The 16,142-nt window shown below is 36.8% G+C and overlaps 1 protein-coding gene across 1 annotated transcript in view; it reads right to left on the bottom strand.

Annotated features, from left to right (window-relative positions):
• Window positions 1-15,430, bottom strand: part of col7a1l (collagen type VII alpha 1-like) — a 67,243-nt gene extending 51,813 nt beyond the window's left edge. The window contains exons 1-13 of the mRNA XM_037696170.1: window positions 15,355-15,430; window positions 11,822-12,002; window positions 11,565-11,724; window positions 8,931-9,024; window positions 7,531-7,704; window positions 7,181-7,344; window positions 5,474-5,603; window positions 5,276-5,392; window positions 4,880-5,035; window positions 4,343-4,459; window positions 4,067-4,213; window positions 3,617-3,736; window positions 3,010-3,168 (exon numbers count right to left, since the gene is read on the bottom strand). Of these exons, the coding sequence (XP_037552098.1) occupies window positions 3,010-3,168; window positions 3,617-3,736; window positions 4,067-4,213; window positions 4,343-4,459; window positions 4,880-5,035; window positions 5,276-5,392; window positions 5,474-5,603; window positions 7,181-7,344; window positions 7,531-7,704; window positions 8,931-9,024; window positions 11,565-11,724; window positions 11,822-12,002; window positions 15,355-15,430 (1,795 nt within the window). The remainder of the gene's footprint in view (window positions 1-3,009; window positions 3,169-3,616; window positions 3,737-4,066; window positions 4,214-4,342; window positions 4,460-4,879; window positions 5,036-5,275; window positions 5,393-5,473; window positions 5,604-7,180; window positions 7,345-7,530; window positions 7,705-8,930; window positions 9,025-11,564; window positions 11,725-11,821; window positions 12,003-15,354) is intronic.
• Between the last annotated feature and the right edge of the window lie 712 nt (window positions 15,431-16,142).

Raw genomic sequence — 16,142 nt, 5'->3', positions numbered from 1 at the left:
TGTGATAACTCCTCTCCTTCCTCACCAGCACCAATCTCATCCTTGGGGCCACCTGAGGCCGTCAGAGAAACCTCATCGTCTGCCAGCAGCATAGTCTGCATGTTGAACTTGGCCAGGTCATCATTAATGTCAGTGGTAGAAAGGAGCTCATCCATCTGCAGTGCTCACCCCACGATAACATTGTAGCGTTGTCCTCCATCTCGTCTGACTCCAATTCTGCAGTTGGTTCGAGAGCCCAAGACAGCAGCGGGTTGAATTTCCCAGCATTTTTGTCGGGAATCCCACGTGTCTTTCCAGGGCTGACTTCCAGCATCGGCTACAATGCGCAAGACTCCGGGTTGGCAAGTGCATCCTTAGCATGTAACATGCCGAGATATACTGGACAAGAGTTGAGAGTATCCATCTCTGAGGAAGAATATGCAAGTGCTCTGACATGGACATGAACCATGGTTTACTGCCTTGCTAGCTCTGCTAGAATGAGCCTCGTCTTACTGTTTCCCGGAGCCATTATAGGACGATAGAGAAAGAGTTTAATAGTTTGCTAGTTAGCAAGCTAAACAGTCAAAAAGTTAGCTGTGCTGCTCTTTCATGCTCCCACATTAGTAAAGCTAAACAAAGAAGAGTGATCTTTGCCAGTTAGCAAAATAAACAGCAGAGCATAAAAAATAACCGTTAGCTATGCTAAATGGGGTAAATAAATGTTGGTAATTAGCAGGCTACAAAAGCAGAAAGCAGGACCAAACCTTGTAGCGATGCCCTGGGCAGGGAGAAAGCTCACCTCCCATTGGATAGCTAAGCCACATACAAGGGACTTGCAATCAGGTTAAAGCAAGGTGAAATGCAAAATGATTAGGGTAATGAGACCATGCTGCATAATTATAACCCAGGAGGGTGGGGCCTCCTGTCTATGCAACAGTCTCATTGGCCTTGACATGCATGTTGAAAGAAACCTCTTCAGGTTGGTCTTGCGAGGGAGCAATCCCCATACTTGTGTTGTACTGAGTGTACCGACCGAAATGGAACCATCATGCAAATCATATTGAGTGCATTTCTCTCGTCATAAGCTCTCTCTAGGACAAATGCTCATGGATCATAAATACTTTGACCAACAGATATTGGGAGTTGAAGCTAAAATGGGTGGTTGCAGAACAAGTTTTAATTTCTGCCGAGCGAACATAAAGAAGCAGAACATTTGACTTTAGTAATATTAAAAAAATATCAAACGTCAGATCATTTTAGCCTGGTGTTGACTCTAGTTGTTATCTTCAAACATTAATTTTTCTAATACAGCTTTAATTTGTATTTTAATGTTTAAAACATAATTGTGTATGGGAGCAGAGAACAGGATTTAAACTCCACATTGCTAAGGCAAAGACTGGTTCCAAAAATGGCAGCTTCTATAAAAGAGGTCCTGCTGGCTTTAATTACCAACAATGAGCGAGGGCAGGACACTAGGTTTATTAATGATTACAGTGTGTACCAGTGAATAAATGTTTAACCTCCTTTTATTTACATTCACATTTTGCAGTGTATAATGATCGTTTTGCATGTATCTGTGGGTTCATTATGTGTATTATGACCTATTAGCAACAAAATTACATTAATGACATCCAGTCAGCTCAAACTGACTAACTGACCAGGTGATATTCATTAATTCAACCTTTATTTATACAGGTTAGTCTCACTGAGTCACTTGGATTCATTTACAAGAGGCCTGTTTTAAACAAAGAACAGAAGAGGTACAAACAATAATCGACAGTCAAATAAAAAGCATATAAAATGAAAAGTAAATAGAGGAAATTAAATGAAAAAACAAAAAACAGAAAAAAAAAACCCAAAAAAAATCTGAGACAAAAACAGCTACATTATAAAGCAGTGTAAAATACTAAAAACAGGAAAATGACTGCGTTGGTTTTTGCCATGAAATTAGCAGTTGTTTAAAATCCCTTAGTGAGATCAAGTTCGACAGCTTCAGATCTTTTTGCAAGGTGTTCCAGGTTACGGGGCCAGAGTAAGAGAAGGCCCTTTTGCCAAGTTTGGTCCACACTGAGGATACACTGCAAGTAAATATGTCCTGAAGGCACACACCATAGCTGCATTCACGGAGTGACATATAGGAGGAGATATATGAAGGCAACAGACCGAGAATTGATTTAAAGATGAAAATGTACCAGTGTGAGAGTCTGCGTGAAGTTAATGATAACAAATTAACCAATGAATATAGGGTATAGTGGTGGGTATGTAGTTACACCCAGTTATGAATCTTAGTGCACCATGGTAAACAGCGTCCAACATCTGCAAGGTGCTTGCAGGAGTATTGATGTAAATAATGTCACTGTAGTTAATGGAGGGGAGGAATGTAGCAGCTACAAGGTGTTTTCTAGCATTCAGAATCAAACAGGATCTATTTCTGAAAAAGAAACCCAGTTTTAGTTTCTTTACCAAATTTAACATAAAAGTTAGCTGCAAATCAACTAAAATACCCCAGTAATTATAAGAATTGACAAACTAATAGGGACACCATTAAAATGAAAGAAGAAGTATGATACCAAATGGAACCAGCGCCAGACCTAGGGTTATCTGGGCCGGTAACATGTGATTCACAGGCTAAGAAGCGCTGTGGATCTGTGGTGCATTGGCTGTGACTCAATAAAGAGAACATTGGATTAGCGTCTTTCACAAGCCAGTGAAGGAGTATCAAGTAGCTGGTCTTGCTAGTGGCAGGCATAATGGAAATATTTCATATAGTGGTATAAAAAAATGGAGGAGGAAAAGCATGTGTAGTAATTCAAGCAGTGTCTACTAAAAAACACTAAATTAAGCAATTTGTAGATTTTTATAGAAAAGTGAAAAGAAAATCCTATTTTCCATGATATGCCTCTTGTTATTCAGATAAAAGGTAGCTGCCACAACATCACAAAACTGTATACACTAAAATTTAGAAATAGACATAATCCACAACAGTGTGGCAGCTGATGAGTAAAACAGATACAAAAGAAAAATACTTACAGGTTCTAAAGGTAGCGGAGATACCAGGCCCGACCACAGAGCCAAACAGCACATACAGAGTCAAAACATACTCTGTGTCATAGGCTACATTCTTCAGATGGTACTCTGTGGTACTGCCATTCAAAGCCAGCTGCCTGGGGCGATCTTGACCAGCAAACTCTGGGAAACAAAATATATTTTACAATAATACAGTGGTACTTTGAATACTGTATTCCCCAGGAAGTTTCTGCTCTCCCACTTGACATCAGAGGCTGCTGTTTGGCAAACAAACATATATTTCTCATCAATGTTTGCATTTCACCGTGAGCTGCTGGCAAGTTGCTTTAGGTGAAGTTTACATTTGGAATTATTTGGAGTACTGGATTTTCAAAACATTGTGCCAGTCTTATTCAAAGAAAATGGGCTCAATCCTATGTTTTACTTTGTTGACTAATATATAATTATACATGTATAATATAATTAGATTGTCTAAAAAATACTCAAAACACAAATATTTCATTAAGATGTAGAAGGATCAGAAGCCTTAGACCAGTAACTGCACTTGTCATTAGGTATAAATTTAAACTGGAAAGCTTTCAGTGAGGGAAAGTGAGAGAGTGTAAATCACCTGGGGTGGGACCCCATGCCAGCCTGTACCCTGTGGCCCCCGGGACACTGTTCCAAGAGACGACTGCTGTACTAGTGCTTACAGCAGATACCTTCAGTGTTTGAACAGCACTGCTTTCCACTGACAGGAAGAGGAAAATAAAGAGGAAAGGGCAGGTATGCTTCTTAACTAGTCTTTTGTTTTAAATGTAAAAAAAGATCATTATTATTTGCATAAATATGAACACTTGCTAATACTTGTTTAACAAACCAAATCAGTGACCAAAAAAGTGAATGCACAATGAATATATTAAAATCTACAACAAAGTGGTAATCTAACGAGTTACAACAACCATGGCATTGATTAAAATGTTCAATACAAACAGCCATTAATTATGATGATTACTTTATAAAATGGCCTCTTTGAATAATTTATTATCTAATTAATTTATTTTTGAACTTTTGTTTTTACATGTTTTGATTTTGGTGGATGTGACAGGTCCCTCCGTGTCTCCAAAGATGGGGTTGATGGTGACCGTGTACTCCGAGCCTGCGTGGAGGCCCTGAATCATGTAGAAGTTAAAAGTATCACCAAGGTTGATGTTCTCTATGTGGCCTTCTGCAAAACAAAAAAGGAGAAAAGAAGGAAATCAAACTGAACAACAGAAGTTATTTAGAGGACAACTATGAAGTTGATTAAAAATAAAAAAAATCTCTGAAACAGTAGTACAGTAGTTGATCGAGGTACCTGGGGATGCCCATGTCAGACGGTATCCTGTGGCCCCTTTGACTGAAGCCCACCTTGCTTGCACTGTGTCTGTAGTTGCATTCTGGACCAGGAACTGCTTAACCGGTACTAACTTTACTAATAAACACATTACAAGATTGAAAATAAGATTTATACAAAAACAAACATTCTATTTTGATTTATTTAGGCATATTTAGTCAAGTATGATTAAGTAGGAATTACTTTAAATAATAAGTGAAAATGTTAACGTATAAAAGAAAAGAGATGCATAATTTAATCAAGCTAGTAGATGTATTTTTGTTGTACCATGATAGAAACATGATGTATGAAATATACTTAATGCTTCCTGGCAGGGTTTTATTTTATTTCAGAACAACATCCCCTTACTGTGGAAATAATGTGTTACTACATACTGATGTTTGTCTCCATTTGTGTTTTATAATCTATATAATGACATTTTCCTGCAATTAATGATGTTAATAACTGGCTTTATTTCTGTTTATCCAAACCGACATAATTTAGATGCACTAAACGTACATGTCTTGCCCACTATTGATACTGGTTCACTTGGTCCTTGGGGGTAAATAGTGTAAATACTAATAGTGTATTTCTTATCCTCCTCCAGGCTGTCGATCACATGGGATGAGATATCTCCAGGAAGCAGCTGATCATATGTAAATCCTGGTCTGTTTGCTGCAAAGCAAATTATAGAACCAAACAGAATCAAAACCACTAGAAAAACAGATCTTGCATGCATCTTGTTGATATGCAAGCAGCTTTTTTGAGCTTAACAGACCAGAAAAAGACCAAATCAAAACTTATTGATGCTTTAACTTAGAGGATTAGCTTCCATGTGAGTCAAGTAATATTTATAAGAATGTTTATTGGAGATTTGCATAAGACAAACAATGATAACAACAAAGGTCAACTTACATCTAGGGATGAAGATCTTGACTCCAATGATCTTCCCCACAGGAGGGGTCCAGCCAAGACGCAAGGAGAACAGACCCTCCTCAATCACACGGAAGTTTGACACTTTTGGTAGAGGAGCTAAAAAACAAAGTTGTTGCTCAGGAAACAGAAATACAAAGATTGAAATGTAATTTATTTGAGGTGGAGTGAGACACTCACTTGTCTTCACTGTGACTGTTGCAGAGTTTCCAATGAGGTTTGGATAAATGGCATAAAGTGTGAGGGAATAATCTGTTTTAGGATTTAGCTCTGTCACCATGGCTGTGCTCACATCTGCCTTCAAGTCCAGCTGTTATATACAAAGAGATCAAACGAGGAGGAAAAAAAACCCAGATAAAATTTGCACGTTAGAAGGAAAAAGCAAAGAATAATGATGGTGAGAGCGATCAGAAGAAGGATGCAGCCTGAGGAGTAAAAAAACCTACTCAGTTTGATGACCAGAGATACATTTTTGTAAACATGAACATAATCGATCTGGAATTTAATTATTTAAACCACAAGAATTTGTTTTACACATCTAATACCCCCTCTCTCGCTCCAGCAACTCTGCAGGAGAAATACTGTAAATTATAAGACAAAGCTGAATTTTAATTATCTTTTGGAAAACACTCCTGCAGTGGCAGAAAAAACCCCTTGCAGTACAAACAAAAATGATAACACATTTTCAGCACAACATTTCATGTTGGTTTAATCAGAACACTGTTAGTAAGCTCAGAGCGTTGACTGGAAATGCACAACTATCTGAGGCTGCAGCAGAGATGAGTCACTACTTTTCACTTCAGCACATTGCTGTTGATCTGCTGTTATGAGTTTTGGGCTGTGAGGACAGTAACAGAAACGTATGTGGTCAATATGTGCAGACAAGTTTTGTCCGGATGAGTAATTCCAATAAAAGCAGTTTCAGTGGGAAGTAATCTCTTTGGTACTCAAATAAAGCCATGTAATCCTAATTTGTACAAATTGAAAGCTTGTTTTTACTCAAAAAAATTTCAGCAATGAGATGATTCATGTAGATAAAAACAACCTAGTTGAAAAATAATTGTACTAAGTAAACTAAATCAAAGTATTACCTGAGAGTACTTGCAGTCAGAGGAATCACTAGTATACAGGCACTTTAAATGTCTTTAGTTAAATATGTTATTTTTATCTACCAAAATTTGTATTAAGTGTATCTTTGGTGAACATAAATTGCTCAAAAATACATTTTTAGATTTATTGAAGCTACTTAAAGTATTAAATAAATTCTAAGAATGACTGTTTTCATAATTTATACATCTGACAAATCTTTATTGAAGCTCATCACAGTATATTTTATACCTACCTGAAATAAATGTTAATTATGTTCAAAATGCATAAACAAAATGCATTAAGATTGCATTCAAATGTAATTTAAAACATATGTAAAGCTTTAAGTATTGAATTATACATTTAAAAATATAGGTTTAGTATATTTTTGCATTTTTTTTATTTACTTTTTAAAATTTTGTCCAAAATTTATTTTACAAAAAGTCTGAAATAAGAACATTTTTATTATTATGCATAAATTGAACTGGGAGTATAATTGTTCTTAATATATTTAAAAAAAAGTGCACATTAAAGTACATTAAAAGGGTTACTTTCAAAGTGTGACATTAGTATAATTTATGTATACTTACAAAAGTTGTATTAATTTTTTTCTATATTTGCAATTTTTATTGCAAAATCAAATACATGTGAAATATGTTAAAATGTAATTGTTTCACATGTAGAGCATTACACATACTTAGTCTTTCCTAGCTTCCTTTTTTGAAAGCATTTGAGAACAAACCCAAGTTTAAGTATGAAATAATTTATTCAGCAGCTAAACATCAGTACAGCTGTCCTCACCTGCTTCTGCTGAATGGAAAGGAGGAGCCCCTTGGAACTGAGGGGTGTGACCAGGAGGCGATATCCTGTCACATCTCCTGTGGCCTGGCTCCATGTGAGCCTGAGGGAGCTGTGGACCAGTTCACTCACCTGCAGGTCTCTGGGACCCACCACAGGCTCTTCACCTAAAGATATGGTACAGATACAGAAAGGATGAGAATATGCAAGTTGTTCTAACATTAATTTTGAAAGTGAGAACATTGCAGGGTTGAGACTAGTGGAAAAACAAGCATTGTTTTCCTTACTGCATAGTCCATGCAGATTGAAGACAGAGATTTAAAGGACATTTTGGCATATCGTGTACAACTCACTGGGCTTTGAAGTTTTCACAGGACGCGGTGGTTCAGAGGCACTGAAACACAATCGCCTAGACAGTTTAGGAAGGACGGTGTCCAGGAGAGAGAAGTCAGCGCATGGCAACAGATGCTCCTCATGAGGCTCAGCCACAACCCTTCTCAGCTCTAACTCATCAGCTCCCCTAACACCTAAACGAACAGCGGAGAAAATAAAAGTAATGAGACACAGTAGTTACAACAACTGTACTCATTCCCAACTTTGATATTTGCAAAATAAAGATACAAACGTTTGGACATAATTTGATGTCAATAATAATAGACTTCATCTCAGTAGTTTACAGAATACAACATCTAAACCACCAGGAGGAGCCATTGCACCATGAATGATCAAATTCAAATCAAAGATGTTCAAACATGGGAAACATTTGCATTCAAGTTCACCATAGACTCAGATTAGATTATATGGCATATATTACATTTTGTGCTATGTTTGTTAATTTCACATAAGAAGTGGATTTTAATAAGGTATGTAACATTCTAACAAAGTTAAGTCATGTCCTCTGGACTGATAAGAGGACCTGACTTTGTTAGATTTTTCTACCTGGATTACTGAGCATGCATCAGGGTATGTAACATTGTTGCCATGTTCTTGTTTTTAAAAGAGAACATTTTGAAGTACAGTATATATATATAAAAAAATACATATTTCAACATAAAGAGTTGCTACTAGATAAGATAATTCAACATAAAAGAGTTGTGAGTGGGCAAAGAAACAGTGTTTATTCATAGATTGCATGTATAGTACAACAGCACATCTGTATGTTTGTATCTAGTCCATATTTTCTACAGGTAAACTGGTTTGGCATTAGTAGACAGGTTGCATGCAGAGTCTTTCTGCAGTAGTGATTAAAGGGAGCAGAGGGCCTCCAAGTCAGAGGTGCAGATGGGGCACAATGAAACACCTAATGAAAAATTGCTGCAATTAGCACACCATCAGCTAATGAGCATTAATTATTGCAACGGCTGCTGCCTGCGAAACATGAGTTGTCAGCGTGTGTGCTTATGATTGTGTGTAGGAGAAGAGGAGGAAGATGTGTGCAAGCTAAAACTCATAACCAAGACAAGAATATTGGAAAGTGCATATTCTTCAGTGAACTACAAGAGCTGAATTAATCACTTTTCTTACATATATTGTTTGCAAATACATACACTTGCACAAATGCTTTCAGATACATCCAAACAAGAACCTAATACATGCACACAAATCCCCACACCGAATCAATAAATTCAAATGTACAGAACATGAGTTTCTAACCGCAAACACTGCAGATAAGCCAGCAGAGCTCAGATAAAATCGGAAGAGCTGCTGCAGTGGAAATGTTGAAGGAATTCATAAAATCACCTTCCAAACTCACCTACTGCAAAGAGTGTAATGCCACTGTCTGCAACAACTCTGGCTGCAAAGTCCACCTGGTCATCTGATCGTCCATTTGTGATCAAAACGGCAATCTGCGTCATAGTGGGACAAGAAAATGCACACACACACCCACACATAAACACATACTATTAGGTATATTTATGGATTAAGTTCATGACTAATAAAACAATAAAAAGGATCATCTGTAGCAGCATTTGATCATATATACCGGTGATAATAATCCAATAATGTGTCTAACAATTATTGGATGCAATGCAGGTTTAAAAGCTGTGTTCCTATCTTGAACTACAAGTTCAGGATAGGAACATAGCAGGTTTTTATATCTACCCTCCAAACCACATTTGTTGTTAGAAGAAGCCTCCCATGCAAATACTGATATTCCCTTATCCTCCACTATCTATGACATGGACTAATTCTCAAAGACACAATTAACCAAACCAATGCTAAAAGTGAAAAATAATTTAAAAACACTGGTTAATAACGAACTCATAATTTGCCCATTAACAAAAATGTACTTGGTTCATTCAAAGTTCAAAGTGTGGGAACGTGAATGCAGCTTCTCTTTTGCCTGAGCTCATTCTGTACAATTTAATATATCAGCTGAATCCCATGTTCTCTGCGCAAACATCAAGTACGCTGCCAAAAGATGATTCTCACACATGCAGTCAGATGATTAGAATGCTAAAGGGTTGCATTATACTGAGGTTACATGAAAACATCAGAATGCAGTATCAAAGAAAAAGTGCTGATAAAAGTTAAGCTGTTAGAAATAAAAATGCATTTCAGTGTTGGATAATACACCTCTGAGACAAGTTCAGTTTAGCATTAACATGGCAAAACAAACAGAGGCTCAAAAGGGACAGAGCTTAAGCTGTTGATGCTCCAAAATTATGGAACAATCTCCCACTTCCCATCAGATGATCCCTTTCACTGTTCACTTTTAAAAATGTATTTTTATTCCCTGGCTTTTGGCACAGCCTGACTTGCTCTGGTTTATTTTTACGACTGTTTTTCTTTTATTTTTATTGGTATTACTATTATTAATGTTTAAATGACCTTGATTTTACATGTGCAGTACTTTGTTGCAGCTGTGGTTTTCTTAAAGTGCTTATAAATAAAGTAGTGGTAGCAGAAGTAGTAACAGGTAATCTTACTATTTGTTGTATCTTAACAATTTATTTCAGTTATTACAAAAAAATTGATATTTCAAGGAAATAACCTTAAAATGTAATAGGAGGTTTAGGAATAGTAAAAATGCAAAAAATAAAAATTCAAGTAAAATAGATAGAAATTACAATTTTGTACAAAAGCATCTCAAAACTGGGTCTATTGTGAAAAGAAAATCATTAAATTATTCATGGAATATAAAAGGCATTTATTGTGTGTGATGGGAAACACGTCAACTCTGATCTTCCAATAACCATTAACTATCATTCATCAATAGTTTATACAACCACTGGGACAACACATAAACTTTAGTCAGGCTCCACTATACTTTTCTAAATTTACAAATATCCCACAATTTTTTTTTAAGCGCACAAAAGCAGGCTTACTGGTACACAAACAGATCTTATGTACAGTAGATGGTCACTTTCATTACCCTGTTGTTAGAAACCATACGTTAAACATGAAAAACCTATTAAATAGAGGAGATGGTCTCAAGAACACCTAAAGTGGAGCCTTGACTTGCTCTCCAGCCAGTTTTACAGCTTTTCACAACTTTAAACAAAATCAAAACAACTCACATGTTAGCCTCATTAGGGAGCATGCTGCAAGTGACAATGACCCAAATGGCACAGGATGGAGGGGTGGGTCAATGACTTACAGTGTGTGACCCTGAGATTGTTATAACAATTTACAAGCCTGGAACTATCAAACATTGATCAAAGCTGAAGAAACCAAATAAATAGAAATAAATAAAGAATTGATAAACCCTCCTGGGTGGGAAGTGAAACATATTCAGCATCAGAACAGAAGTCCAGTTGTTTTTGTTTTTAACATTTTTTTTGATTGATCATGACCTGGAGGGCTGAGGATCTTCACCAGCACATCAAGATACTGTGACTTTAAATATTATTTTAAGACTCTTCCATTATTCATTTTAATGTGTGTTACTGAATATTTGCGTAATTACAGTTTGATATTCACTTGATACTGTTGGGAGAAGTGAGCCATCATTGACAGCCTGTCTTCTGATTACAAGTGCTGGAAAATCTATTATCTTTGCTTCTTTTCCCCAAAGCAATAAAAAAGCAAACAAAGAAAACAATTTGTTGCCAACTGCAGACACTCAATCAATTTTTATTCCTCACATATAACAATATATTATAATCAGATTCACAGAAGTGCAAAAAAGGTAGACGCCTTTGATTTGTTTGTTTATTCCACAATGTCCTGTGGAGTCCAAATACAGATTCTTAACTAGTCACAGCACAGTATGTGTGAGTATTTGTTTGTGTTTAAACTGTGGGTTGTATTCTCAAATCAATAAATTACTTCAGTTTCAAAGCATTTGTCAAATATTTATCAAGATTTTCACTGTTCAGTTTTCAATATGTATGCAAGATTGTTAAACTACCTGTAGCTAATCTGAGCGTTTAAAGCACTGTACCTTTGGGGTGAAATCTCGGCTGATGGCTGGGCTGAACACAGAATCAACAAGAAACTGGAGGGCGCTGCCCATCCGCCTGGACCCACCCTCATAGGGCAGGTTTCTGATAGCTCTGAGCACCTCCTCAAGTGAGCTGTAATCTGTCAACGCAACCCGCATCCTGTGTGACAAGGATAAAGCAAAACTGGGTCATGTAGAAATGATGGAATAGAAAACAGCAGACTTTGACAAGTTGTCATAAACCCATGCTTGACTACCTCGGAACATCCCCAAAGACAGTGACTCCAAAGCGAACCCCCTCAGCTTTGAGCATGTTGTCCTGAAAGGAGGAGATGATGGCTGAGATGAAGTCTTTGACTCTGGAAAAGCTGCTCTGACCCACACTCCATGACTCATCCACCAGAAATACTATGTCTGCCTGCACCACTGTCCTGCAAGCTGAGAGATGAAAAATAGATTAATTAGTGTAAATATTGAATTTATTGTCAAACTAAAAATAACTTGACATTTTAAAAGATCTGTTTTATTTGAGTTATTCACAAGTAATTTAACCTGAAATGAAAAGCATGTTTATCTGGTAACTTGATGGTGCAAAGCGCTTTAACTGTCACGTTCTGTTCCTACACTGACCACCAGATAGCACACTTGTTCCACTACACTGAGTTCCTCTACTTTGCTTTTGTCATGCAGCCAGATCGTGCAAATCCTCATGAATTTTTAATGAGACACAAGTGAGCCAAAGAGACTATCAATATTCTGAGCACTCCCGCAATAAAACTTTAGTACAGCAATGAGGAACGCTTAGAATAATAAGGTAAACACATCCAAAACCAGGGTCAATTGCCTTGCTCAACAAACGCATTTAACACGCTGAGTTTAGAGATATTTAGATGCTTTTGAATTCAGTGGGTAGCAGCAAAACACAAGACTGTGTATGCGGTGGTTACAAGCACACATACACACATTCTGCTGTGTCTGCAAACACCCTTTAAGTCAATATTCTGGCATTAGAAATGCAATAAACTAAAGTGACGACAGCATTGATTAGGCTTGTGAATAAAAGATTGGCTGCGCTGATTGTTCTGTAAGTGATAAGTGATTCTCTCCTGTCCTCTATTTGATTACCAAACGTGCTTTCCTCTATCATGCCTTCTTGCTTTGGCTCCAATCCCAGGATTCACAGAGGCGGACATATGTCTCCCGCCCATGCCAACCCAACATTATGTTCTCCTTTACACCCCTATATATATCTTACCAAAGTAGCAAAATATCACTAGGAATCCAGTCATTCATGCTGAGCTATCAACTTTGCATATGTAGAAACTGTGGCGCCATTTATTTGACATTTATCAGGTAGTTAAAACTATGAACGTAATAAAAAAAAACACAACCTTCATCTGTCCTGATGCATGCTCGATAATCCAAGTAGATAAATCTAACAAGGTTGAGTCAGGTCCTCTGAAGAATCCATCCAGAGGACCTGACTCAACCTTGTTAGACAACCTTTATCCTTTCCATGAGGGTTGAGCCACATGATCTGTTCTATGGGATAAATGTTACATTTCTCTGATTTCTGCACAAACACATAAAGCATGGAGGATGCCCTAAGCAAAAACAGCATATGGAGGCTTGTGTCTGTCAAACAAAGACAGAGGTGGAAACAAGATCAATTATCTAGAAGTCTGTCTGGGGTGGCAGGCAGGATTGACGTGCCAAGGATAAGGACACAACACATGCTGAGAGATTAGGGTTGGTTTGCTTGAAGGTTATCCGTGCAGATATTTCAAAGGTTGCAACACCATTGTGCTGGACCATCATTGATTTACACATTAGATGTAGCTGAGTGGCTTCAGCATATACTGCAGAAACCTCTGCCAAGAAGAAATCTTTAATGATGCACTACTGCAATAACCAACAAGATCTAAATGTTTTTTTTAAGTATGTCTTAGAAATTAAAAAGGCCACATGGTCAAAGTTCCACAGCTAGAAAAAAAACACATTAAAACATGACAAAATATTATTTCCATTACTACATAAAAGGCTAATGAAGGCTCTCGTAATTAAAGTTGTTCACATAATTTGGTGGTGTTTAACACCACTTTCTAGTTTACATCCTTTACAACAAAATCAAACAATCACTGACACCCTGGTAAAGTTAATGCTAAACTCTGATTTTCAAACGCGTCTGTAACAATTCAGAAACAGAAATTATCTAACTTAATGAAAAACCCTCCCCCAAATCTAATATTATTCTTTAAAATTGCTACTTTAAAGCTGAATCAAAGGCTGCTGTGCTATTATTTTCAGCATCAGTTGCAGATGCTGGGCTCTCAAGTAGCAGATTCATAGGTGCACTGAAGTGTTTAGTGTGTATTTGGCCTTTTATGCTGCCTAAGTGGGTAAATGATTAGAAATAAGGCAACACTGGAGTGGAGCTTGGTTACAAAAGCAAAGCTGAAATATAAATAAATGTATTTGCTGATAAAATACTATTTAAATTAATAGCTGAAAACATGAAGTGCTTGAAGTAAAAAAACAAATACAAATAACTATTTAAGAGCTTGGTGTGTTATTTAAACATCAGTCACTGTCCATTTATGTACCAAGTGCAGTCTCTGTTTGGGGTTTCTCTAATATTTAGTTGTTTTTACAATCACATTGTCAACCAGAAAGTGGCTTTTTAATTTTTATTTAAGCAAGTCCCAAGACAAATAATCTTAACTATTTGTCAAAAAGCTAGAATGAAATTAGGACAACTCCAACATGCAATGTCACAAAACCTAGTGCAAAATAGGAGTATGAGCAACATTTTGGTGCAAACTGGGATTCTGGTGAAGTACACCTTAGGTCCAGACAGAAGATGATCTCTGAGTGTTCTTCACTTGTTTAATGTTGAGCAGCTAGTAAAAACAGCAGATTTCCAGAACATAAATAATAATAATATCATCCTACAAGAGCAAAAATAAGATTGTACTTTAGAGTCCTAAAAAGTTGGGTGACAATTCTTTATAGTTATTTTATAGTGAGGAAGCTTAACTGCATCCTTTTAGGCTTTGTTAATATAAAACTATTGATGAAAGAAGCTTGGAGCTGTCCCTCTGTATTGATTTTAAAGAGAACCCATTTTGTTTTATTGTTTGTAATTAAAACAAAAAGGCACAAAAGGTTATTGTGGACAGCTACACGGAGTGATGACATTTAAGTTATTGCTGTCAATAACGAACCATATTAACTGGAGCAAAGGAGGAACAACTTCATTTAGATTAGCGAGTTATTCATATCATTTCATATACTGTATCTGCCCAACAACTCTCTTCCAATCATGGTCCAGATTAAGAAGATCTAACTTTTGATTGACTTATTGACCTTTTGGTGACATCCAATAACACCTGAGGCCAAGTTTCTGTACCTGGGAGATGAGTTTGACAGGCCTGCAGACGGTGGGCAGGAAGATGGCAGATGTTTAAATGTTCTGACTAGATACAGTCTGGAGAAAAACTGTAGCTGGGTTTGAGTTTGAACTAGATATCAATCCAGGTGAGAAGATTTAATGACACACTGTGCTTAGTGAGCAGCAGCTCTTTGACTCCACTAACCAAACTGTCAATCACTCATATGTGGTTTGTATTTAGAACTTTAATTCACAAGGTAATTTAAACATCAGTCACTGACAACCCTTTCATATAATTTTGTTACTAAATGGGTTTAATAGAAGTATAAGCGTAGAAGTATTACATGGAATATGTTGTGTTTGAGTGTGGCATTCAGGTGTAGAAATGTCATCACATACCTTCAGCTTGTGCTGCAACATTTTGATGAGAGAGTGAAAGGCACAGCAGAAAGATCCAAACAGAGGAGCAGCCCATATTCTTCTTCTCCTCTTCTTCCTCCTTCAATCACCTGCTCCTCCTCTCTTCTTCTCTCAGCAAATCCTAAACTCCACTTCACAATCATTAATTACAAACTCCTCTCCGCTCCAATCTGAAATTATACAAGATGAGCAAGGAAGGGGAACAAAAAAAAAAAAACATAATTAAGGGCTCTCAAAGATAAAACACACTCAGGCATTTTTAGTTTGGTAATAACTTGTAAGTCTTCTGTAGAAGTACCACTTTGCACATTAGGGTTATTTTTCTGCAGGTAAGATAAGCCTGACTAAGTTACAGACAAGAGCTTGACAATCAGTCCACCCACAGTATGTTAAATCAAACATTTAGCAACTTAAACCTCTGCATTTATTTTAAATTTTCTAAATAAATATAATTAATTTCCCGATCTTTCGAACCTGTTGTTTACCTCATTGGGAGAATATAATTCTCTATTTCTAAATGTACAGTTGCAGACAGAAGTTCCTCTTAAAAGTTTAACACCAAGCACATTAAATGCCAATAAAATAAGAACATTAAAAATTATTTTAAAGTGTACAATATGGACCGATAAAATATGTAAGAACTAAGGAAATCAGCTGCTGGAGTTTTTGGAAGGAATGTTGTCTCAGTTTTGTTTGATTCTGGCCTGCAGTCATGGGTCATATGTAGACTTTTTGTCTCCTGATGCATCAAATATTCATTTGGTATA

This window comes from Nematolebias whitei, chromosome 22 (genome assembly GCF_014905685.2).
Source record: "Nematolebias whitei isolate Nwh7 chromosome 22, NemWhi1, whole genome shotgun sequence".
In the NCBI taxonomy this organism is placed as follows: domain Eukaryota; kingdom Metazoa; phylum Chordata; class Actinopteri; order Cyprinodontiformes; family Rivulidae; genus Nematolebias; species Nematolebias whitei.
The sequence above is the reverse complement of the archived record's forward strand: the minus strand, read 5'-3'. Positions and strand labels throughout refer to the sequence as shown.